At 41.3% G+C, this 26,988-nt stretch overlaps 1 protein-coding gene across 2 annotated transcripts in view; it reads right to left on the minus strand.

The window, feature by feature from the left end:
- DDX11 (DEAD/H-box helicase 11) overlaps positions 1 to 26,552 on the minus strand; it is a 100,356-nt gene extending 73,804 nt beyond the window's left edge. For both annotated transcript variants that reach the window (XM_063447744.1, XM_063447743.1), the window contains exons 1-5: positions 26,467 to 26,552; positions 22,714 to 22,859; positions 20,526 to 20,738; positions 5,449 to 5,535; positions 3,976 to 4,130 (exon numbers count right to left, since the gene is read on the minus strand). In XM_063447744.1, the coding sequence (XP_063303814.1) occupies positions 3,976 to 4,130; positions 5,449 to 5,535; positions 20,526 to 20,738; positions 22,714 to 22,857 (599 nt within the window). In that variant the 5' untranslated portion in view covers positions 22,858 to 22,859; positions 26,467 to 26,552. The remainder of the gene's footprint in view (positions 1 to 3,975; positions 4,131 to 5,448; positions 5,536 to 20,525; positions 20,739 to 22,713; positions 22,860 to 26,466) is intronic.
- Positions 26,553 to 26,988: the final 436 nt, after the last annotated feature.

Below are 26,988 nucleotides of genomic sequence, written 5' to 3' on the forward strand. Positions count from 1 at the left end.
CTGTCAGCACAGACAGTCCCCCTGCAGGCAGATACACAGACCCCTATTGCGGTCATGTGATCGAGTGATCACATGGCCGTGGGGTCCTGATCTGCCGAGGGGGGACTGCCCGGGCAGACAGGCAGTCCCCCTGGACCGGGAGGAGAGCTGATCGCCGCCGTGGGACCGACGGCGATCAGGTAAGTAGCCCAAAACCGTTATGACGGTTCAGGACCGTCAGCGGTCCAAACGCACGTTTTACCGCTGACGGTCCTGAACCGTCAGCGGTCCTTAAGGGGTTAAAGCATAAATGGGATATATCTGGATAAGAAATCGGTATCTTATAGACATATAATACATAAAATGAATGAATAAATGAATAAGTGAATGGATGAAGAAAAAAAAAAAAGATTAAGTTTGTGTCCGAAGCAAAACTGTGCAGTGCAGGTGCCTCTATTACTGCTATGAAACAGAATGGCTGGCACTTGTTCTAAATAGTATACTAAATAGTATACTATTTAGTACAAGTGTAAGGGAGACTATTTAGTACAAGTGCCAGCCATTCTGTTTCATAGCAGTAATAGAGGCACTTGCACTGCACAGTTTTGCTTCGGAAACAAACTTATCCTTTTCTTTTTTTTTTTTTCATCCATTCACTTATACATTTATTCATTCATCTTATGTATTATATGTCTATAAGATACCGATTTCTTATCCAGATATATCCCATTTATGCTTTTTAAGTATATCTATTTATCTTGCTTTTACCTTTTATCAACATCAGTTCCCTCTTAAAGGCACAGTACCATTGCACACCTACTCACTTTCATATCCAGATATTCACCCTATCTCAGCCATATTCTAGGTCAGCTCCTGGTATCTGCACACACTATCGGTGTTTATCCATAGTATTTTTTATAGGTTTTAGTGGATTCATATTTTTCCAGTTTTTGAGCGGCCCATTGCCAGTCCTACTCCCTCACCCCTGGTTAACACATTAGGTGTACCAGATACAATTATTTTATCTATGTGTACAACATGCATTAATACATACATAGATAGATTCAAAGGGTTTTTAAGTGTGCAGTCATCCCCCTGAGCTTGGATTAACTCTTTTTTTAGATGGAGTGAGTACTTGGCATGTTGCACGTCACTTTACTAATCAAAGGGCAGTATGAATTTATATATATTTTTTTTGCGTGCGTGCACATTTTAAGCTACTTATTTATCCATTTAACCCCTTAACCCCTTAAGGACACATGACATGTGTGACATGTCATGATTCCCTTTTATTCCAGAAGTTTGGTCCTTAAGGGGTTAAGGACCAAACTTCTGGAATAAAAGGGAATCATGACATGTCACACATGTCATGTGTCCTTAAGGGGTTAAAAACTCTCGGAATCTATGTATTTGTGTAAGTTGTACGTATAGAGGCGTTTTATTAATTAGGCATGGCATATATACTTTTTGTTTGTTTTTACTCACAAGGTGTTAGAATTTGTTGTATGAGTTGCTACTGCCTTTTCCAATTTCTTTTCCATTACAGCAAGCACATTATAAACACATTTTTCATTTTATTAGGACATGTGAATATCAATGATATTGTCAGTCTTGACATGACAGGCCTTTTACAAAAATCTTTTTTTTTTTTTTTTTTTTTAAATGTTTATTTTTTATTTTTTATTAATTACAAAAATATCCATTAAAGTCTATAGAGGTTTCTGAAGATAAATAATTTCAAGATTTTAACAGGTTTCCCCACCTTTAAATGGCTGCCTAATGCAATTGCAATCCCATGTTATCAAATGCCAAAGAAACAGTATGTTTTTTGGAGGAGGTTAGTGGCCAGCCTCCTTCCTAGAGACAACAGGCCTTGTGTGGCACTAACAGATCCCATGCACATATAAGGAATTAATACTGTGGGAAAGTTATGTATTAAAATCAGGTTTTTTTTGTTTAGGTCTGTGGAGCGGTTTGTTTTTAACGGTAATTAAATCAGAACAGTCTGCCTCTTTAAATGTGTTAGTGCTGCCCAGACACTCTGGCACCTGGAGTGGGTGTAATATAATTAAACATTATATTGGTTGTTTTCCCAGGTTCTGTTGCTATTATTGGTTATTATGTTTTGTCCTCCCCTTGTGTTTTCTTATATAAACAGATGTCCAATTTAATAAAACACACATTGTTATTCGTAGGTCTGAGAGAGCAAAAGACTTCTTCAATATTTCCTCAAGTGACTGGCTAACAGTTGTGGCCATAAAAAGGAACAGGCAGAATAATTTCTGATGGCTGCCTCACAGAACCCTTGCAGACAGAAAGAAGGAACAAATACTGTAGCAGCTTGATCTCTGATCCTCAAGTTCTAAGACCAGTCTATCTTCTTCCCGTTACAAATGGCGGCTAGCGCTGGGATACCCCTTCTCTTGAAAAGAGACCTGCTGATATACTCAAGCAGAGAGGAAGCAGGAGCTGTGTGAAGAACAAGTGATTGGAGTTACACTAACCCAAAATGTCAAGTGACTTCACTAAGAGGATAAGAAAAATGCCTTGCAGCATTTTGGCCATATTCTAGCAAGGAGATTATTTACACAGATGATAGCTAAAGTCACCAACTGGCAGCAGGAGGAGATGAAGTGGGATTGTCAACTCCATCTAGATAAGCATTGTTAACAGTCCAAAAACTCAGGAAAGCAGTGTGGCTGGTACCTCTGTGGCTTAACAGCGTGTGCATCTGGGAGCCAGTGTGGTCTGCATCTCTCCCCAGCAGACAGTGATGTCCAGTGAAAAGGCACAGTTGGTATCTATCCCCAGCGGTAAGGGAGTTCCAGAGAGAGAATGTAGTTGGCAGCACTCCCCAGTCTATCATGTACCTGTTTACAAATATTTTTTTTTTTTTATTATTTTTTTTTTAAAGGACTTACTCAGAAGATTGGAACTTACCCCTCACTTTGCTAAAATATTTAGACATGGGTACTGTAACTCCATTAGCGGTGTCTGGCTGTCACATTTAATTTGCTTCATATTCTCTTTTCACTGTTGTTTTGGGTTTGTCTATGGTGCACCTGTATGGCTAGGAATAATTTTTTTTTATTAATTAGCACAGATGCTAGCTACTGCTAGGCACGTTCTCTCCCCCCACCCGCAGGCTCGTGTAGGCTTAATTAGCACTATGCTTACTGAGCCCCTCTCAGCCCCAACTTTCCCACAGATTTACCACGGTATAACTCCCTCACCTTAAAGGGACACTATAGTCACCAGAACAACTACAGCTTAATGTAGTTGTTCTGGTGAGTATAATCCATCCCTGCAGCTTTTTAATGTAAACACTGCCTTTTCAGAGAAAAGGTAATGTTTCTTCTACAGCCTAAGAACACCTCTAGTGGCCACTTGAGGTGCTTCCTGGGGCAGTGTGCAGCACTGACAATCAGCGTCTCAACTGCTCTGCATGAAGATGCTGAACTTTCCCCATAGGGATGCATTGGCTCCGCTTCCTGCCCTGCCTCCATGGTGGGGATCAGCAGAATTTACGATCTCAGACAATCCAATGCTTTCCTTTGGGAAAGCACTGTGATTGGTTGAGATCATTAATTCTGATAAGATCAGCCAAGGAGGTGGATTGGGGTGAGGCCAGACATTTGTGTTTCTGACACTATGGTGACCCTTTAAACCTTTAGTTGTGAGCCAACAGAAAGGCGGTGGAGTGATACACACTTATGCCATAACGTTCTCAATCTTGTAGCAAGAGTTTTATGAACGAATGACGTTAAACGAAAATTGATCAGTGACCTGTTTGTTCAGACATGTGACAATTGGTTACAAGTTTTCTAACAAAATGAACGAAAAACAAAATGTTCGTTAATTTTGCCATTTGTCTGAAATTTAATGGACGTGTCTAGTTTAAAATACATGTTTAGCAACAAGTTAAGCCATTCATTTTTTATCTCTACTTCATACTTTATGAAAAACAATACAATGTCACAGCTTAGTGTGTCATACTCTGCTTTTTTCTTTGTGTCTTCATCACTTTCATAGTCAGCAAGTAGAACCTCTTCCTCTCCATGTTCCAAAGCCGGTTCTGTTCCCATTCCTTCGGGGCTCAGCATCTGCTTACTGATCTGCAGAATGCGCATAGCTTCATCCTCCTCTTCCCTCTGCAGACAGACAGAGCACAGCAATTATAACTTATGTGGACCATTAAAGGTTACAATCAACCGCGAAATAGAAAGAATTTGCCCTCACACTAGACATTTTAAATGATGGAAGAAATGCAAAATGCCTCCTATAAAATCTGGCACAAGAACAAGCAAGAGATACAATTAGGCAGTGGTACAGATCACTGGTGTTTTGCACCAACCAACCCCTCCTTTATACTTAGTGGTCAAGAGGCAGCAGATTTTTACCTCAGAAAAAAAAAATATTTTCTGCTACCTATTACATGCTTTATTCCAGATTGTGGGAATGCAACATGACACCATATTCAGTTGTATGCATTTATTTATTTATAAAATACTTTACCAGGAAAGATACATTGAGATTTCTCTTGTTTTCAAGTATTTCCTGAGTCCACAAAACATTGCAATGATACATTATGGTGCAATAAAATACAAAAACAATATTAATCCACAATATATACAACATTTAACAAAGAACAGGTAGGAAATATATCATCAACCATGACAGGTGCATTCTGTTTTGAGGTATGTAGAGAGGGATCTCTTAAAGGAATTTAGGCTCGGGGAAGATTTTAAAGTGTGCGGGAGGTTGTTCCACAATTGCAGCGCTCTGTAGGAGAAGGAGGTTCGGGCAGCTTTCTTTTTGTATCGAGGTAGACTAAATAGTTGTATGCAATACAGAAGACTGTGCATGAGGAAGTGGGTAAAATAGATTGTGATGTTAGCTGCAATGAATTATGGGGAAAAATAGCACATTAGCATCAAATTCCTTTTTTTCCTTTTCAGAAGGCATATTATATGAACAGTTTATTTTAATGAAAACAGAATAATTTGCTGATTCTATCATCGCATTATGCTCTGACAGGACATTGTTGTCTTATAACCTGAAATTGTCAACCGCTTAATACAATTCTTGAAAATAAATAAAAACTATCCTCGTCCCTTCGGTGGCGATTGGATTGCTCCTCCATCTTCACCCTTGCTTTCCCCTTCCCATACCCCCTGTTTTTCTCTATTTTATCTTTTTACTTAGTATTTCCTTCTGATCACATTAAGTATATATTCCTCAGGTAGCACACTGCTTCTTCTTGGCCACTCAAGTTTAGTATTTTTTATTGAATTCTAGCTGTCTATATGTTTGAGTTTCACTCACATCAGCCAAGATTATGTTACTATCTTCTCAATGAAACTTGAATGGCTACATAAAAAAAAGTAGTACCTATAAACATTATGGTTTAAGTGGTGCTGGTTTCAAAAATGTTTTCTTGCAATGCCTGTGAGAGTGACCATTTCTCACCTTCCTCTTGGATGCAAATTTCAGGTGTGCATTATGTCGAATCTGTTCCAAACGCTCTTCTCTTTTCTTTCTTTTTACTAGCTCGTCCTATCCATAGAAAAGAATGTAAATGAAAAGTATACATTACAAAACTCTACTTTCCATATACTTCTATCTAATTATGAAAGCTCTCTTAGCTCTCGCACTTCTTGAAATGTTTCAAATGGACTGACCCTGGAGGGATGAAATGATGAGTTGAACGTTATAGGACATTACCTTGTTTTAACATGTATTACGCATGGCATATTAACCAACCAAGCTACCTTTACTGCAACACAAAATTATGTCCACATACAGCGGTTTACTTTTTGGCTGCTTTTTAAAAAAAAAAAAAATTAACAACAGAAAATGAAAAATATTAATTATACAAGTCAAACAGCTAGAGCAACATGAATAAAAATGAGATAGAACTTAAAATTAAACTGTAATAGTTGGAAATAAATCACTTCAACATTTTAAATGATTTTGGAAAAAAATGTACAAATGCTTCATGATTGTAGGTAAGATGAAATAAGAACTCAAATAGGAGGCAATTTCACTATTGTACTAGTAAATGATGAAAGAATACAAAGGAAAAGAGGATAAGTACAAAACAGAACAAAAGAGATTATGAGTATATGCATGATTGAGAAGGAATAAGCCATGAGAGTACTTTCAAACTACAGGTTTAGTCTTTCTTTGAAATTTGTAACCTGTGTGTGTGTGCCCCCCATGGAAACGTTTTGATAAATTACATATGGCCTTTTTTATTGTTTGAATGCTGTGACATTTTGCATTAATTGAGTGATAATTTAAAGGACAGGTTTAAGTAGTATGGGTGTATTGCCAGTGCTGTAGGAGTGTTACGGCCTAGTGCTCTCAGAATGGGTCAGTGTAAGGGTAACATGAACCAAACTGACAAAAGCAAGAAAGGGTAATACAAAGCATTAGAGTAAAGAGTTTGTTTAATGTAACAATCATAAATAGCTGAGTCCCCAAACTCCAGCTAAAATAAAATCCCATAAAACCATGAACAAGGATTTATATTAGGCCATACTGATTCAAGTAGCCTATAGCTGGTCTGAGAGAGGTCTGCCCTCATTTAAGACCTTTTTTCTATGCTCCATTACTTGTCGATACCTGCCTGGGGAAGGAGGCACAATATCTGCCTGGGAGAAGGAGCCACTGGAAGAGGATTTGATGCCTGCACGGGGAAGGAGACACCGGCAGAGGTGCAATATCTGCCTGGGAGAAGCTTGGCATAGAAAGGGTTCGAAACCTGCCTGGAAGGAGGAGGCATTGTCAGATGGGCCTGCATACTGAGAGCAGCTGGGGGAGATTTAGCATGACCCTGATTTTAGCGAGCATACCTCTCTTCCGTGTCAGACCCACATCCCCATAAGTGTTTGGCCACATAGTTATCTATATGACACATTAATAATGTGTGTGTGGAGGGGGGACATACTGCACACCATGCCTCTTGAAACCCATTTCATAAGTGTTTATGTCACATAGCGCGAGACACAAGGTTGTGTAGACATTTTTGGAGGACGCATAGTGATCAAAAACTGCCTTAGGGTATCATTGCATATAATTTTCTATTCAAGCAGTTTTAATTTTGTCGACTAACATTTTAGTCAAATTTTAGTCGTCTAAAAGTTTTGAGATTTAGTCGACTGAAACTAAAATGGATATTAGTCAAAAGGCCAAGACTAAAACTAAATTAAAATGTGTTGCCAAAATAAACACTGCATTCAAGTGACCCTTCACCAGTTTTCCATATCCCCATTGGATCCCATAGCAAAGCTTAAGGAGCAATAATCCTATCAGAAACAAATGCATTGCTATTTTCACAGTAAACAGTGCTTGGAATTTATGAGTTTTTGAACCTTGTGTGGTATGGAAGACTTTCATATTTCTTTACTTAAATTCATATCCACTCAAAAAGAAAAGCACAATTCTCTTAGGGAAATGATGCCTCAATACACAGCAAATGTATTTAATGAAACATGCTGTTTGTAAAAGATAGATTACCACAGAATTGAATTTAGCTAGCTAGAATACACAATGAAGAAAGAGAGAAGAGCTACCCCTAGTGGGTAAAAATAAAAAAAAAAACTATTTGCAGCATTGGAATTAGGACAAGTACCTTCTTCATAACAATAATAATGGAGGGAAAAAAGCAATGTGCTAAATTGGGGGGGGGGCAGTGTATTAAATTAGGGGAGGGACAGGGGTCACCGTATTAAATTAGAGTGGTGGGAGGGGACAGTGTATTAGATTAAGGGTCGTTTTATTAGAGTGGAGGGAGGGCAGTGTATTAGATAGAGGGGCAGTGTACTGGATTGGGTGGAGGGGCAGTGTATATGAGTGGAGGAAGAGAGCAGTGTATTAGATATGGGTCTGCAGTGTATTGGATTTGGGGTAAATGTATTTGGTTTGTGGCAGTGTATTAGAATGGGGAGATGGGGGCTGTGTATTAGATTGGGTCTGCATGAAAGGCACTTAACACTCCCAACGAAGATGATGACTGGCTGCGCAGCTTTTTGCCCCACATATACAATAGCCTCCCAATGGTTTTCTATGGGAAAGCATTGGATTGGCGAAAATCATCAAGTTTAATGATCTCAGCCAAAGTGAAGAACACACTCATAGGACTTAAAAATCAACAAGATAATGTAATTTGTTTTTACAGCTGTGCAACTGCATACATTCACAATTTCAGTCCCATTACCAAACTTTTCTTAACATGTCAAGGTAGTTGAACTTAAACATTGGTTATATGCAAATGCGTGTCTCCTTGAAATTAGTCCACTCTTTTGTTTATTTTGAAGCCCTATGAGCATGAGGATGTCCAGTGTCAGTTAGGCAACTTATTTTATATTGTACTTTTCAAAATAATCCTCTGTTTATAAAAACTGAATTTTTAGTTTTTTTGTGGCCCACGTAAACGTAAACCTTGTTTATTTGGCCCGTGTTTGCCTTTGAGTTTGACATGCTTGCCCTAGACCAGCATTGGCGAACCTATGGTACGCGTGCCACAGCTGGCACGCAGAGCCTTCTCTGTGGGCACACAGCCATAGGTCACTGGGGAGGCGCGGCTGGCGCCAGTCTACAGCCTTAGGCCCCCCGGCGGCAATGCAAAGTAGGCACCTGCCTGACCAAAACATCAGGCACTTAGTCTGGTTTCATATTGTTGGTGGGTGGGATGGGCTGCGAGGGAGCACTGACTTACGTGCTGTTCCAGCACTGTTTCCTCTCAGCCCTCCGCTGATGCCGCCAAGAGACAGGAAATTACATCTAATATATTTAGCTGTTTTACTATATGATTCTCTCTCCTAGATTATTTTACTCTCTTCAGTCACCCCCCTTGTTATTGTATTTCAATTCTAGCTCCAGGTATTTCACTCTCAATTGTTTTTAGCATTTATTGTGTTCTTTTATGGTTTTTCTGCTTAGGAAGTTTTTTGTATGGTAACTTCCATACCTGTTTTGAGCTACGCTTAGTAGATCAACCCCCCATTAAACCATTTATCATTTTTATTCAGTGATTCTCATGGGGGCTGACTACTGTGCCACCAATGTTATTTTGATGGGGGCTGACTGCCGTGCCACCAATGTTATTCGGTTGAAAGCTGACAACTGTATTACTAATGTTTTTATTCTTATGGGGGCTGACCACTGTGCAACCAATTTTGGACTATTTTCTGTAGATTTTGGACTGCCTACGTTAGTAGCATGTGCCAGTGAAAGTGGGACAGAGATACAGTGCTGCAACTAATGATTATTTTCATAATCAATTAGCTGATTGTTTTGATTATTTGATTTATTTTTTTGCAGCATTTAATCTAAATTGCTCCCATGCCTTAAAAGACTTGGGACACTTTTTTTGCAGAGGTTGAATCTGGTATGTACCCAACCCAGATTAAACATTTTTATTTAAAAAAAAAAGAATGATTTAAAAGGCCTTAATACAAGCTACCTTTGTCTGCTGTAATTAAACAGCCACTGTCACATGTCAATTTTTGCAGCCTTAGTGACAAGATCACATAAGAAACAGACCAGAAAAAAAAAAAAAAAAAGTCCTAACCTGTACCAGCCGCCAAAATGAAGCTTCCGGTGCCCTCTCTCTGCATCTAACTCCGTCATACACAAAGAGACGTATCACTTATTACCACATTGTGAGGGTACATGTCACTCACCAGCACACTACGATTGTCAAACCTTGCAGTGTGGTAATAAATGACAAGTACCCTTTCCACCCTTTACATTCATAGTGTTTTAATAAGTGATGTGTATGGTTTCTTTGTGCTGGTGAGCAATATGTACCCTTACAGTCTTTTTTTTAAATAAATATTGTGTTTTTATAGACCTCACGTCACAAACACAAAAAAATAAGTACAGCAAAAAAAGCAAAAACTTAAAACCGGTAGTGGAAGATCATTCCAAGAGGCTTGGACAGAATCATTTGGAGCGATTGAACACAATGGAAAAGCGTTATGTATTCTGTGTGCTGAAAGTGTTGTGTCCCGCACATCAAGTGTTAGACGTCCCTGTGACACCAACCACAAAAGTGTTGCCAAACTTGGAGAATCTGAAAGTAAAGAGTTTCTTAAAGGACCACTCTAGTGCCAGGAAAGCATACTCGTTTTCCTGGCACTAGAGTGCCCTGAGGGTGCCCCCACCCTCAGGGACCCCCTCCCGCCCGGCTCTGGAAAGGGGAAAGGGGTTAAATCTTACCTTTTTCCAGCGCTGGGCGGAGAGATCTCCTCCTGCTCTCCTCCTCCGATCCGCCTCTTCTCCTCCCCGTCGGCTGAATGCGCACGCGCGGCAAGAGCTGCGCGCGCATTCAGCCGGTCACATAGGAAAGCATTCATAATGCTTTCCTATGGACGCTGGCGTGCTCTCACTGTGAAAATCACAGTGAGAAGCACGCAAGCGCCTCTAGCGGCTGTCAATGAGACAGCCACTAGAGGACATAGGGGGAAGGCTTAACCCATTTATAAACATAGCAGTTTCTCTGAAACTGCTATGTTTATGAAAAAATGGGTTAACCCTAGAAGGACCTGGCACCCAGACCACTTCATTAACCCCTTAAGGACACATGACGTGTGTGACACGTCATGATTCCCTTTTATTCCAGAAGCTTGGTCCTTAAGGGGTTAAGCTGAAGTGGTCTGGGTGCCTAGAGTGGTCCTTTAAGGAGAAATTGAGGAAATATCACTCCCAGTATCGAAGTTTTTCCAACTATGTTTCTAAATCAAATCATCTGACAGTTGCCAGCTTTCAAATTTCACTTTGCATAATAAAACATGGTGGAGATTTTAACAAAATGGTCATGTTGGCTCTGGGAGTGGTTCCCTTTTTCATGATTTCCCAAACAAGGATAAAATTATGCAACGCATCTCTGAGATGCCCGTTAACAGAAATACTGTTAAAGATTAAGTTCTGCACATGGGAAGCGATGTTAGTCAGCAGCTCTCCACTGACTTACAAAAGGCAGCCTGTTACTCCATGTGCTTGGATAAAATCACAGATATAAATAATCATGCAAGGCTAGCAGTAATTTTGCGTTATGCTGTTGGTGACATCATGAGAGAAGAGCTGTTGAAACTGTTGTCCTTGTCTAGAAGAACACAAGGAATAGATAACCACAATGCTGTGATGGAGGCTTTTTTGGCACAAGAAATAAGACCAGAAAAAGCGGTTTCAATTACTAGTGACGGAGCACCTTGCATGGTGGGGGCAACATCTGGTTTCATACAGTTCTTTGTTAAAGAAGCAAAACATCCAGTCAGTCATTCAGCTTCATTGTATTATACACCAAGAAGCTATTTGTGCCAAGGACAGCAGAAAAAACTTGCAAGATATCCTCAAAGATGTCACAAAAATGGTGAATTACATCATAGCTCATGCTCTTCATTTTCAACAGTTTCAAGCACTTCTTGATGAGGTACAGGCACAGTATAATACTTTACTTATGTACAACAATGTCCAGTGGCTGAGCAGAGGACGTGTACTGGAGAGATTTGTGACTTGCTTGGATGAAATTAGGCTGTTTATGAATGAAAAGGGGCAAGAATATCCCCAGCTCACCGATACAGCCTGGCTTAACCCCTTCCCGCCCGCGGACGGAAATTTTCCGTCAACCTTGTCCTTCAGTTAAGGACCGTTGACGGAAAATTTCCGTAATTTACGAAAGTTAACCCCAGATCGCCGCGATCGCGGGGTTAACGGTGCTCCAGTCTGCCTCTGTATTAGAGGCAGACCGGGAGCACCCAATCGGGCTGCCCCAGCACCGGTGCTCGCTCTGACAGCATGTCAAAGCGAGCACATGTGCTCAATGTACTTGCCTTCCGCCTCCCTGCAATTCCGGGTTCTGTGTGAAGTGCAGGGAGACGGATCAGTGCTGCTGATCTTCTCCCTGTGTAAAAAAAAAAAAAAAATTTAAGTTAAATCCCACCCCCCCCTTTCCCCTGCTTTAATAAAATTAACCCCTTCCCTGCCAATTGATCACTGACTACAGTGATCAATTGGCAGGGTATACATTTTAACCCCTTAAGGACACATGACATGTGTGACATGTCATGATTCCCTTTTATTCCAGATGTTTGATCCTTAAGGGGTTAATGTCATCTGATTATTTTTTTTAACCCCTGAGGGCTAATTATTTTATTTTTTTTTTAACCCTCGGGGGTTAAATTTATTTTATTAATTCATTTAAATATTTAAAAATTATATATTTAGCAAGCTGGGATGGGTGGACGATAGTGGGGAATTTGGTGTTAGGGTAACTAGGGGTTAACGTTAAAAACGTTTTAAAATAAGCTTTAAAAAGGTAAAAAAAAAATTTTAAAAATGTTTTTGTAACATTTAAGTATATAAAAAAAAATACCACCCCCCTTTACCCAGTCTAAATAAAAATTAACCCCTTCCCTACCAGTTGATCACTGCCTACAGTGATCAAAATACAGATCACAGTATTATACTGTGATCGAATTTTTTTTTACCCCCGAGGATTAACTTTTATTTTATTTTTTTTAACCCTCAGGGGTTCAATTTATTTAATTAATTAATTTCAATATTTTATAATTATAGAATTTTTCTAGCTGGGGTGGGTGGGAGTTATGGGAAAATGGGGAATTTACGGTTAGTGCTGCTTACTGCTAGTTAGGTGTTAACGGTAAAAGAAAACATATAGAAATTTTTTTTTAAAAAGTGCACAAAAGTTAAGATAGTGTAAAACATTTAATAAGTAAAAAAAAAGTTTAAAAACGGGTTTTACAAAGTAAAAAAATACATTTAAAAATGCTCATTACCGGGGTGGAGCCTGGACGTCGAACAGAGCAGACGTGTCTGCCACGAGCTCCGGCCAAGCAGGCAAAAACGGGGCAAAAAGCGGGGGCAATATGGCCCAAAGTTCCACACGGGTGCATCACCCACGTCGGGGGTGCCCCGCTGACTCGACAGACACTACCCTGAGACCCGTTGGAGCTGAGAGCACGAAAATCCAGACGCGGCCTACAGGGGCAGGGGAGAGGCGGCCGCTCTCCTTGGCACCGAGGCCCTCCAGAGACCCAACTTCAGCCTACCCCCCCTCCCTGGACCGGTGGGGGATATCCCGGTCCCCGCTGGACGCACCGGCCGGGGCGGACGGCGGACACACTGGCCACACGACAGCCAGGGGCAACGGGCCTAAGCAGCACTACCAAGATGGCCGCCCACAACGGAAATCGAGAGCAGAGCGCCCAGAACAAGCCGTCCCCACCAACGCGGGAGACTTTCGACTGGCTCTGTAAAAGTTTCTGGGGAATACTGCACGACAAAGGAGCTACTTACTGCTGTGCAGAAATCCTGGTGGCCTCGTGGATCCGACCGGCGAAAAGACGCAGTCACTACGAGCACACACCAAGAGATTCAAAAGCGGCAGTCCGGCAGCGCAGATACCGGCAGTCCATAAAGCGGGAAACAACACGATGTTTCCGAGACACAGGTACCAGCCGGCGACCACACAAAAGTGAGCCCTCCCTACATGCGGCACCAACAAAGGCCTCACCAAGCAAGCTTCCCTGCGCTCGACACAGCATGACCCAGCTCCCTGCGACCAAAGCCACAAAGCGAGAGACCGAGCGGCTGCATGGCCAGCGACCTCGCCACAGACTGGGTATTGGGTGACGAAAGGCGAAGACCTGCAATGCCTGATGGCATACCGCGGCGATGCTGCTGGCACAGAGGACATTGCAGACCATATTCAATGTGGTGGACTCCAGCTCCTAATCGACTAGTATAATCTGACGTAAATTTACCTAAAACGAAAACACAACCTAATAGATTACCATTTAACCCCTTAAGGACCAAACTTCTGGAATAAAATGGAATCATGACGTGTCAGACATGTCATGTGTCCTTAAGGGGTTAAGCTCATATGCACTGTTAGAGTACAAAGCGATGCTACTTTATTTACCAGCATGACATAGCACTGTTTCTTGTTCTTCAGAGCCCTGCAGCCTATGTAGGTACAGCATACCATATCTATCACTAGCCCAGCAGGTCCTACACAAGTAAGACCCACGATCATTCTACTGTCACAGAAAACTAGACATGCAACATAATGCTTTGTTTATACCAAATACACGAAAAGTTAACCCTGTTTATTCCCATATTACTTGTAAACCTGCTCAGTTACAATCTTATACATGTCTGAGGGAACTACTGATTGTTTAATCTATATGCATGACCTTAATTAACTAGTGCTTATCTCACGTACTCAATCTCCATATAAACTACTCACAATAGAACTGACCTCGCATAATAATATAAAAAGGTGCAAGTATTCCGTGTACCCCACTGTTATAACTGTCGTTGAAACGCATGTGGAATGCCGTTGGGGTACCACATAAGCGTTGTCATATCTTTTTGCACTACAAAAATAAAGAATTTAAAAAAAAAAAAAAAAAAAAGGCTCATTACCACTACACTTGGTACAAGCTAGCGGAAAAATGATCCCACGCTAAGGTTCAAAATATGCCTTTTGAATTACCCTGGGATGTCTACTTTAAGAAATGGTATGCCTTTATGGTGTAATTGGATTATATAGCCTTGTAAAATACTCTAAAATGGGACATGGACACAGTGTAAAAATTCAAAGTTTGGAAAAAAACTGGAATGGCTGTGTCTCAAATGTGCCCCTTCAATGTCCACATATACCTGGCAAAGGTACATACAGGGGTATTGCTGTACTCAGCCGACATAGCTGAGCAACATATGAAGTATTATACAGTCGTAGCACACATACGATTTGCAAAATATACTGTGCAAATTTACTTTGTGTGTCAAAAAGGCAAAAAAACGCTTATTACCATTACACTTGGTACAAGCTAGCAGAAAAATTATCCCATGCCAAGGTTCAAAATATGCCTTTTGAAATACCCTGGGATGTGTTCTTTAAGAAATTGTATGCCTTTATGGTGTAGTTGTAATATGTAGCCTGCTCAAGTGCTCCAAAGTGGGACACGGACGCATCAAAACCCTTCATGAAAATTCACACTTAAAAACCTTAACTTGTTACGTCTCTTTTACAGCAGTGTAACTTCACAAAATAGTGTCTAGGTCATACATTGGGCATATTGTTTTACTCATAAGACTTAGCTGAGCATAATTTGGGGGGTTTGAACTTAGTGGCACATATGAAATGTACAAAATGCCTAGCAAAAATGCCCAAAATAATTTTTTACCACATACTTTGGCATATATTGGTGAAAAAACGGGGGCATGTTAAGGCACAATATGCACCATATGAGATACACTGGAGTGTCTACTTTTATAAATGGTAGGCCTTTGTGGGTTTTTTTTGAACAGTCAAACTGCTATAATACCCCAAATTGAAGCATAACCCCATTAAATCCGCCTCTCAAAATTCTACTGTAAATGTTGAAACGGACAGGTCTCCTATATCAGTGTTCCCCAACCCCCGGGCCGCAGACCGGTACCGGTCCGTGGATCAAACGGTACCGGGCCGCCCGGATCCCCCCCCCCCCCCCCGAGATTCTCCCCTGCCGGCTAATGCAGGGCTGGCATTGCCCAAGTGCCAGCCCTGCAATGTGCCTGCGGACCGGAGGGGAGATCAGAGATCTCCCTCCCCGGTCCGCAGGCACTGTGCTGACAGCCGGCAGGGGAGGGAGTGAGAGAGGACCCGGGAGCTCTTACCTGCAGCTCCTCCGGGTCCTGCTCTCGCGAGATTTAGAGCGTTGCCGCGGTAACCACGGCAACGCTCCAAATCTCGCGAGAGTGAACTCTAGCCCTGGAACTGGGCTAAAGTTCATCACACCACCGCTGGGACCACCAGGGATTACCCACCGGACCACCAGGGACTAAGAAATGTCCCCCCTCCTCCCAGTAAAGGTAAGAAGGGAGGGGGGACATGGATATATTAATTTTAAGAAAATAAAAAAAAAGAAAAAGCCACCCTACCCTCCTTACCCCCCATACACTACACACATTGCCCCACAATCACTGCCCCCATACACACACTACACACACTGCCCCACAAACACTGCCCCCATGCACACACTACACACATTGCCCCACAATCACTGCCCCCATACACACACTACACACACTGCCCCACAAACACTGCCCCCATGCACACACTACACACATTGCCCCACAATCACTGCCCCCATACACACACTACACACACTGCCCCCATACACACACTGCCCCACAAACACTGCCCCCATGCACACACTACACACATTGCCCCACAATCACTGCCCCCATACACACACTACACACACTGCCCCCATACACACACTGCCCCCATGCACACACTACACACATTGCCCCACAATCACTGCCCCCATACACACACTACACACACTGCCCCACAATCACTGCCCCCATACACACACTACACACACTGCCCCACAATCACTGCCCCCATACACACACTACACACACTGCCCCCATACACACACTACACACACTGCCCCACAAACACTGCCCCCATACACACACTGCCCCATACACAAACTACACATACTGCCCCACAAACACTGCCCCATACACACACTACACACACTGCCCCATACACACTACACACACTGCCCCACAAACACTGCCCCCATGCACACACTACACACATTGTCCCACAAACACTGCCCCCATACACACACTACACACAGCCCCGCAAACACTGCCCCCATACACACACTACACACATTGTCCCACAAACACTGCCCCCATACACACACTACACACTGCCCCACAAACTGCCCCCATACACACACTACACACACTGCCCCATACACAAACTACACATACTGCCCCATACACACACTACACACACTGCCCCACAAACACTGCCCCCATGCACACACTACACACAGCCCCGCAAACACTGCCCCCATACACACACTACACACAGCCCCGCAAACACTGCCCCCATACACACACTACACACACTGCCCCACAAACACTGCCCCCATGCACACACTACACACAGCCCCGCAAACACTGCCCCCATACACACACTACACACACTGCCCCACAAACTGCCCCCATACACACACTACACACACTGCCCCATACACAAACTACACATACTGCCCCACAAACACTGCCCCATACACACACTACACACACTGCCCCACAAACACTGCCCCCATGCACATACTACACACAGCCCCGCAAACACTGCCCCCATACACACACTGCCCCACAAACACACACTGCACACACCGCCCCACAAACACTGCCTCCATGCACACACTACACGCACTGCCCCACAAACACTGCCCCAATGCACACACTACACACATTGCCCCACAAACACTGCCCCCATACACACACTGCACACACTGCCCCACAAACACTGCCCCCATACACACACTGCCCCACAAACACTGCACACACCGCCCCACAAACACTGCCCCCATACACACACCGCCCCATACACACACTACACACACTGCCCCAGAAACACTGCCCCCATTTTTATTAACTCTCACATGAACATGCTATATACATTCAGTCTGCATATGTGTGGGACCCTGAACCAACAATTTTGAGTCTATGTCTTTATGTGACTGTGTTTGTTATTTTCTGACTATGTATGTGTGTGTGTGTTTTTTTAATATATGTGACTGTTTTTTTTTTTTTGTCTTATTAAATCAAAACAAGCGGGCCACGGAAAAATTATCAAACGATTACCGGTCCCGGCGATAAAAAGGTTGGGGAGCACTGTCCTATATGGCACTGTAGCTTCACGAAATAGTGCCAAAGACATACAATGGGGGTATCGTTGTACTCAGCAGAAGTAACTGAACACAAAATAAAACTTTGTACAGGAATAGTACACACCAACTTTACAAAATACACATGAGAAGTTCTTTGTTATAAGTTTGTGTGCAGAAAAATTCCCAAAAACTAAATTTTACTCCAATATTTAGCAGAGGTTGGCGGTGAAATGGCTACTTAGAAAGTGTCAAAACAACCTTAGGACAATAGCCTGTGATGTCTACTTTATATAAATATATACTTTTGTGTGGCAATTTTGTTTTCTTTTATGGCTATTAAGCTTACAAGACAAACATACCAAATTCTAAAATCGCTCCACATTAAAAGTTTATTTTACTCCTTGTGCTTTGTGACCTGTAACTACCCAAAAAAACTTAAAATCCCAGACACATTATATATTCTGTAAATCAGGACAACTAAATAAATTTATTTTTAATTACTTTCTTTAACCTGCACTAATTAGGCACACATTATTATTGCAAAAACTACAAAAAACACAACATTTCTCTTTTTTTTTTATAATAAATAAGCATTTATATATATACATATATATATATATATATATATAGGAAACATATATATATATATAACATCACATCAAATTAAAGCCCTTTATGTCCTTTAAAAAACAGTATACAATATGTGTCGGTGCAATAAACGAGAGAGATGCAAATTGCAGGTGAACGCATACAGCAAGAAAATGCAAAAATTGCTTGTGTCATTAAGCGTAGGACAAGCTTCTGAAGCTGTGTCCATAAAGGACCACTCTAGTGCCAGGAAAACATACTCGTTTTCCTGGCACTAGAGTGTCCTGAGGGTGCCCCCACCCTCAGGGACCCCCTCCCGCCCGGCTCTGGAAAGGGAAAAGGGGTTAAATCTTACCTTTTTCCCGCGCTGGGCGGAGAGATCTCCTCCTGCTCTCCTCCTCCGATCCTCCACTTCTCCTCCCCGTCGGGTGAATGCGCACGCGCGGCAAGAGCTGCGCGCGCATTCAGCCGGTCACATAGGAAAGCATTCATAATGCTTTCCTATGGACGCTTGCGTGCTCTCACTGTGATTTTCACAGTGAGAATCACGCAAGCGCCTCTAGCGGCTGTCAATGAGACAGCCACTAGAGGAAATAGGGGGAAGGTTTAACCCATTCATAAACATAGCAGTTTCTCTGAAACTGCTATGTTTATGAAAAAATGGGTTAACCCTAGAAGGACCTGGCACCCAGACCACCTCATTAAGCTGAAGTGGTCTGGGTGCCTAGAGTGGTCCTTTAAGGAGTTAACCTCGTGGTTTGTTTGTTTTTGTTTTTGTACAGAACAAACTGCAAGGTGTAGGGAAAACAACAGAAATTATGTTTTGTGATATAAGAACATTTGAGAGAAAGCTGCAGGTTTTTAAACGAGACTTTGAAAGTGAGCAGCTCAAATACTTTCCAAATCTAAAAATAAATTTGGAAAATTCTACAATATTTACGGACAATCCTCCAAGCCATCAGGAAATCCACAAGGAACTTTCTAGCATTGTAGCAGCTGCTAAGGAGAATTGTAGTAACAGATTCTTGCAATTCCGGACAATGGAGACATATTTCCTGCTTACACTGGTTAGATTTAGGAAATCTGAAAATGGAGCTATTAGAATTTCAAGAAAGCTCTATCTGGAAAAGTAAATGTTATGCCCTGTGTGCCACACTTGAGAAGATAGAATGTGAAGGGATGACAAAGGACAGCACAGTTGGTAGTTCTGAAAATGGAATCCTTAAAAAGTGTGGAATTCTCTGCCGAATAATTTTAAGTAAATGAAAGCACCTAAAGTGTGGTTCTTTCATTGTTTGGGTCATCTTATGCTTGTGAGCAGATGTTTTCAGCTTTTAATTAGATCAAATCTGATACCAGAAACAGACTAACATATGAATTGAGAGCTGCATGTGTTGCTCTCAAATTAACAGAGTATGAACCAAGGTTTGACAAATGTTCAGCATGCATACAGCAGCAAAAAAAATAAAAAATAAAAACAACATTAATTGTGCAAATACATGCGAACTGCAAACTTTTACTAATGCAGTGTTTGTGTCCAAGACACTAATTTAGGAGTTGTTTAAAGTGTGTTAAGCAAGTTTAATTTCCTTGTTTATCTTGCTCATCCTAATTCAGGTTGACATTTATTGTACCTGTAGAAGCAGAGAAATGACCCAAAGTAAGGCTTTCCTCATACAATTTCAGTCTGGCATGTAATCATATTACAAGTTGGGCATCCCCTTGTACGCATCCTTGGTACAGTTTACATGCAGTTTTGGTGCAGCTTGACGGTGCACCAAAACCAGATGTAAGACGCGTGCAAGCTGCAGGTGGATAGGTGGGAATAGATCCTTAGTTAGGTGAAGCACCATAGAACACCAGTGTGTTTTCATTTACAATAATTAATGTTTTTTCAATTAAAAAAACAAACAGTTTGTATCCTTGAACTCTGTTGTTGTGTTCTTCTTTCAAAACAAAAGATGGTAATTAGTTTGGACAACTATATGAGTTGTTTCTAAACTTAAACCTCAGTATTCAGGTTTAATTGCCATGTTGGCACTTTGAGGAAAAAAAAGTTGGGTTGCATTGCGGTTTGGGCACTCGGGCTCCAAAAAAAAAAAAAAAAAAAAAAGGAGGACTATTTATGGTATGCAAATATTTATTGTAGTATCGCAAAGATTATTAAGTAATGTAAAACACTTTAGATGTCTCTAATATCTCAATAAAACAAACCTTTACATTAAGCATACCAACCTTTATCCTGTTTTTCACGTCCATCTCCTCTTTCTTTTGTACAAACTGGCTAATCCAATCAGGCTCTGTAGAAGAGGATTGTGTGTTTGTTCCCAGCTCCCCATTCTGCTCAGCATTAGCAGCACACAGTACTTCGGCCTCCTGTTGTCGTTTCTTTTCATCAAAGTCTCTGAGCCAAGCCAGGGAGCCACAGATCAGGCTCAGAGACTTGCCCTTAAAAAATAACACAGTTGTAAAATAGGCACAATTTTCAGAGACGCACTGCACATAGGAACCAATTGCCTGCTTGTGTTTTTTGTTGTTGCACATACTTTTGCAGCCATCCACCACACAGTCTCTGAACCATAAATTGCACTTCAAGCTCCAGACATTGCTTTGAGCCTCAGTGCTCCTCTACCTAATGTCAAGCCTGCATTTGGACTACAATACACAGGTTTTCAAGTCATTACCGCAAACGTATGGTAGAACGGTAGCAGCTTCTATAGTAATGTATCCATATTCATCTCAGATTGCTGTCACTGCATGCGATGGCCCTTTTAGTTCTTTAGTTCAAAGTTCAAGTGGCCTTTGCCTCTAGATTTGAATAACATCATAGGGTAGGTACTGTTCTACGAGAAAGACGCCAAGCTAAATGACATGTAGTAATAAACCTTCCAAGTTACTCTCAAAAGTATTGTAGGAAATAAAAAAAAATAAAAAAGAAGAAGAAGAAGTTTACTGCCAGTGGTGTGCCAATGAAATTGTCTTTCTTCACAAAAGGGATGTTGGCTATAGACGGTTTTATAAAATATCAGACCAGAAAAGATTAAAGAGTAAAGATTAAAATAAACAATCTAAACATGATGCTTTTGAATTCATAGGCATGAAACAGTAAAGCTTTGTTAGTAAAGGGGCAGAATAGGCAGAGGCTGAGATACAAATTTGCTATAGTGCTTAGGTACTCTTTAATTCATATGGTGCCTTACAGCAAACAATATTAAATTTTTTCAGTATTTTCATTAGTTCCACAGAGCAGATCTCAAGCGAGCAAGTGTTCAGATACACTGAGCCACTCAATAAGTAACCTCTGTCATACACGGAGATCCTAAAAGCCACCTCTGCTGATTAAGGACAACTTTGAAACACATTGGAACTTCCACTATCCACATCTATGTGCTGTAAGAAAAAGCAGAATGCCTGGGGTTCTTTTCTTGCATACACAATATTACCGGTATACCAAGAGCGGTTTCTAGTCACCATAGCAACATAGAACCATGGGTTTTCAAGCCCTGTTTCAAAAGACATGCAAAAGTTTAGTCGATTCACACTGCAAATCCTTTTCTCAACAAACTGTGCAAGCCAAACAGGTAATATATGCAGTTTAAATACATTTAAAAAAATAAAGTGCTTCCAGTTCAGACCATATGCTGACTACAAGGAAGTTGCAAGCTATCCCTGCGTTTTATTTAACATTCTGCGTAATCTGTCCTGGAATTTGGCAGTCTTGTGATAGATCAAATAATATATAACGTAATTTTATTAGTTAATGCTCATCAAAAATAGCTGGACATTCCACCGTGGACGGCACCTAATATACATATAATGCCCCCCATTATCATTAACTAATACCTCCCTGAAATGCAGAGGTTTTATACCTCGCAGAGCTCCAAATACTAATACAAAGTAGATATATTGTGTATTGTTCCTGGTTATTTACTACCGACTCCTGAGGACGACACTCCATGTAAAACAGAGAGCTGGCATATCAAGCACCTTGCGAGTGTTGCAGCTAAAGGACTGGTGAACTGCATATTTTATATTGTAAAAGTAATATTTGTACTTAATTTTATCAGTGCTTTTTAATGTTTCCAAAAAATAGCATTACAAACCAGAAGTTTCCCTGGGTCTTGCTATTATATACTTCCCAAACCTGCACCTCCTATATGATGTATTCCAGTGTTGGGTTTGGACAAAAAAGAGAGGGAATGCAGCAAACATGGGAAGTAACTGATATTATGCTTTCTCTGTCAGGCAAGGAATAGGCAGAACTAAAGCCACCCTTTCCTACTCAGAGATTCTAGCATTGCTTTAGTGTAGAGGACGTGTTATTAGATTTAAAACAGACAGCCTTGCCTACGGGCACATGTGGCAAGATTCCAATCTTTATAACCCAAAGCATAATTTTTTTATTTTTTTTTTTAATCCTCACCGTTCCTGTTGGGCTCTCGAAAATGCCAACTTTACCAGCCTCTAAAACACGATATAGCTCTGTCATGAACTGCTCTTGGATGGGATACGGCTGGTAGGGGAAAGGGAACGTTATGGCATCGGAATCTGGCTGCTTCATATCCATTCCTTAAAAACAAAGCAGTTTTTTTAGTTCATAATATCTCAAAACAGGATTGCTCCTGTCTTCTTTATAGTCTTTTATGAAACAATCTGTTTTTTAAACGTAAATATGCTTCTCTATATCAATTGCACCACTACAATGAATACAAATAAAAAAAAATTATTTCTTCCATACCTCCATGATTTTTACACAAAGTGTTTAGGAAGGCTGTGTAAGTTACATGCAGGGACGCATGACTAGGGCTTTATAAACATAGTGATTTAAGTCCTAAATGGCACAGAATTCAGCAGTGAGACTGCAGGGGCATAATCTATATACTAAAACGGTTTCATTAATCTAAATTTGTTTTGGTGCCTATAGTGTTGTTTTAAATTTTGTAGCTTGCTAAGGATTTTGTTTTATCCTTTGTCCCATGGAAGCCCCAAGATATGGAGTCTCACTGAAAGAACCCATCTTGTAGTTGCTCGCTTTTGGAGGTTGCAACCTTGGCTTGCCACACTTCTGGATTTGCCTTCAGCTGATCCGATTTTTCTTCCACCCTTTCTCGCTCTCCTTTGGGTCCCTGGACAACTTCCAATTTTGCAGGTCAATTTACGGGATTCCTGGGATGTGTTAGGCTTATCAGATATGGCAAAATCCCACTATTTCGGCCCAGGCACTAAACAATGCTACATCAGTGCTTGGAGACTGTTGTGGCTTGTATTTAAACAAGCAGACTGATTCCTTTCTCTGCCCCTGTGACAGTTGTCTTAGAATTTCCTTCCTTCAAGAAAAGCCTTATTGGACAATTAATCTCTTTAGATCTAGCATTTCTGCAGCCCATGTTCCCTTTTCTGCAACACCAGTTGGAAGAGAACACTTGGTCTGTTGCCTTCTCGGAGGTATTCTGCTTTAACAATCCCCTAATTCCAGGTATTCTCATTTTTGGGATGTCTCCATCATCATCATCTCTTTTTTGAACAGGCAATCATAAACAATGGTCCATTATGACCTGTTTTGCATGTTTTGGGGGCATCAATGTGGAGAGGAGTTGTTGAATAAAATGAGGCAGTTCTTCAGTGGTTATGGTCTCAGGGACCCCTGATTCTCACATTTCTTGCCTTAATCTTGTCTTCCAGGTTAGCCATACGAGTGAGCATGTCAGCATTGCTTTTTTGTAGTGTGCTGAGGGCAGCATTTGTGGCTGTTTGTGCCACTTTCGTAGTGCCCATGTCGTCCTCTATGGCTCTATGGTGACAAGCCTGCCAGTGAGTGCTAACCTACGAACGTTAATCAATGCCTCACTTTTCTATATAAATCCCTGCACAACTCCACTCCAACATCCCATACACTAATCCCCCAATTCCCATGTGATCCTTCTTCACCTTGCTCATTCTCACTCCTAGACTCTGCTACTGGAACAAGCACTCACCTGACATCCAGTCTGCCACCTCCCTCTCATTCTTTCGAGAACTTCTGAAGACCCCAGCTTTCCCCAAACATTATCTACTACTAAATAACTAATTCCTCTGGTTTGCTCCTGCCAGTTCACCTTATCTGATTCCTTCCAAGTATCCCTTTCTCCCATCCTATGCATCTTTCATCCTGATCCTCCCTTAGCCATAACCAAATCAGTTTTGCTAAGAAAATATATACTACAGCTCAGTGGAACTTTTATTATTCTATAATTTATTCTATGAAACCCTGTTGTCCTTGTATGTTCAATACTTTACTGAAATAGTTTTTTAATGTAACTTGATTTTTCCTTTAAGTATTATACCCAAGTATATTATAAATCAAGGTTATTTTCACTTATTGTTAAATTGTTTAATCAATATAAAGTGTTCTGAATTAGGATGCTATTTAAGAATTGTTAAATAAATACATTTGTGTATTGGGTCAATTGGCCTACTGCGGACATTAGGGTAAACCATGTTGCGAAGTGTTAAACTGGAAAATAAAAAAATGCAATTTGAATGGGAGTGGGAGTGCGGTTATTGAGTGGAGAAGACGAGAAGGGTGCTGGAGAGGTGCACTGAAATGAATACACGTAAGAGGAGGAATATAGGAGTAACAACGTTTATTTGTGGAAGCTCTGAAAGTGGATATGGAGGCAGCAAACTGCAGAAAGAGGTGAATGGGCAACATCTATAGCAAAACAAATAGAAAATGTGTAAAAGGAAATGAGAGAGCTCAAATGAAAATGGGAGGAACAGGAAGGAAAATGTGAACTGAAATTTGGTTTTCAACAACGTTGTAAGGTGGATCTGCATTCTGTCAGTTCAACATTAGGCAATGTCTCAGGTTTCCTCATCTAGGTACCTAATGGCACAGACCTGCATTCATGTGGCCCACCAAGGTATTTAGGAAGGCAAGCAAAGTATGGGCCGCACACTAAGTGGGCCCATCGCATCTTCCATGAACCGGGGGGCATGTGTCAGCAGAGGCCCGGTCAGGCGTTGAGACCCTTTAACAGCGGATCGAGTCTCTTGCTTATCGGCAGCATGGAAAGAAGTGATGCCCGATCACTTCCTCCCCAGAGAGACTGGAGTCTGCCAGAGAGGAGGGTTGTGCAGATCGGGGGAGAGACAGTAGCACAGAGCAGAGGAGAAGGCAGACGAAGAGGGGTCGCAAACTGCAAGAGCAAGCCCCTAACTCATTACAATGTCATCCTGGACATATGGGAATCCACACAACATGTAGGAAACTGGAGGGTGACTAAAAAAAGATGGCTGTCAGCATGTGTGTTTGTATGTCTATCAATTATGTGTGTATCTATATGTCTGTCAGTAAGATTGCATAGCTAGATGTCGGTCAGTGTGTGTGTATATCTGTGTGTCAGTGGGTGTGTTTATCCTTATGTCTGTCAGTGTGTGTGTGTGTGTTTATCCTTATGTCTGTCAGTGTGTGTGTGTGTGTGTGTTTATCCTTATGTCTGTCAGTGTGTGTGTGTATCTGTATGTCTGTCAGTGTGATTGCATAGCTATAAGTCTGTCAGTGTGATTGCATAGCTATAAGTCTGTCAGTGTGTGTGTGTGTGTGTGTGTGTATCTGTATGTCTGTCAACGTGTATCTGTATTTTTCTACGTAATGCTATACCTATACTTAGAAAGTGAGGTGCTAAAACCCTCTATGCTGCCTGAAGTTTAGCCTGTTTTACTTTTAGCCCCTACCTACTGCTAAATTATGCAGGTCTGTAATAGCAGAAATAGTCATATACTTGGAGCTACAAAGCCGGGAAATGGGAGAAGCTCGGATTAATTCTGGTAATAAATGCCGGTTGTTGTTTAGAGAAAGAAGGTCTTGGGATATGGCATCAAGTTAATCACTGCCATACCAGAGCCAGGCAAGGAAGCAAAAAATGCATTGATCCTCTACATATAACAGAGTTACAAATATCTATAGATTCTGCCGTGGTAGAAATATGTGTTACTAAACCAATGTCTGTATCTTTAAATATATAACACTGTGCTTCAATCATATAGTTATCGGTTATTGACAACTTTATCAGTCTAGCTTCTTTACTACGATCCCAGGATGCTCAGGATGTGTCCAAACCAGCTAGAGTGATAAACACTAATCTTTGTACTATAGTTACTGCATATCCTCCAAACCCCACACCGTTCTATTTACCTCCACAGTATAAATACTGTCACCCCGCAGTATTCCAAAATGTCAACACAATCTGCTTCTCCCGCGCCGCCAGCACTAAGGACCTGCCCCTCCGCAGCTAACCAACCGAATAGCCAGAAAACAGATAGCCACACCTACGAACGTTAACCAATTGACACGAGATCTGTGTGGCTGGAGGAAGGACCAGATAGCAGCCAATCATTGGCCAAGGATGGAGTGTAAAGACGTCACTAGTTGTCATGGTGGAAGTTTCAGTCAGTAAACATGGCGCCTAGCTTGTTTGACCAATTTTCTTGGTAGCATAGGTGTTTAACGCCTTACACATTCCAAATGACAAGGTTTTTCTAAAGCTAAAATAGGTCAGAGGGGTTAAACTTGAACTTGACATTTTGTTGATATGCTACATTGTTTTTTTTTTAAATTATTTTCACTAGGCTAATTTCTTTATAATGCCAAGTTGTAAAATAGTGTCATTATTATTATTATAATACAGATTCAGACTGGCAAGCATTGTAGGGCTGG

This window comes from Pelobates fuscus, chromosome 3, assembly GCF_036172605.1.
Source record: "Pelobates fuscus isolate aPelFus1 chromosome 3, aPelFus1.pri, whole genome shotgun sequence".
In the NCBI taxonomy this organism is placed as follows: Eukaryota; Metazoa; Chordata; class Amphibia; order Anura; family Pelobatidae; genus Pelobates; species Pelobates fuscus.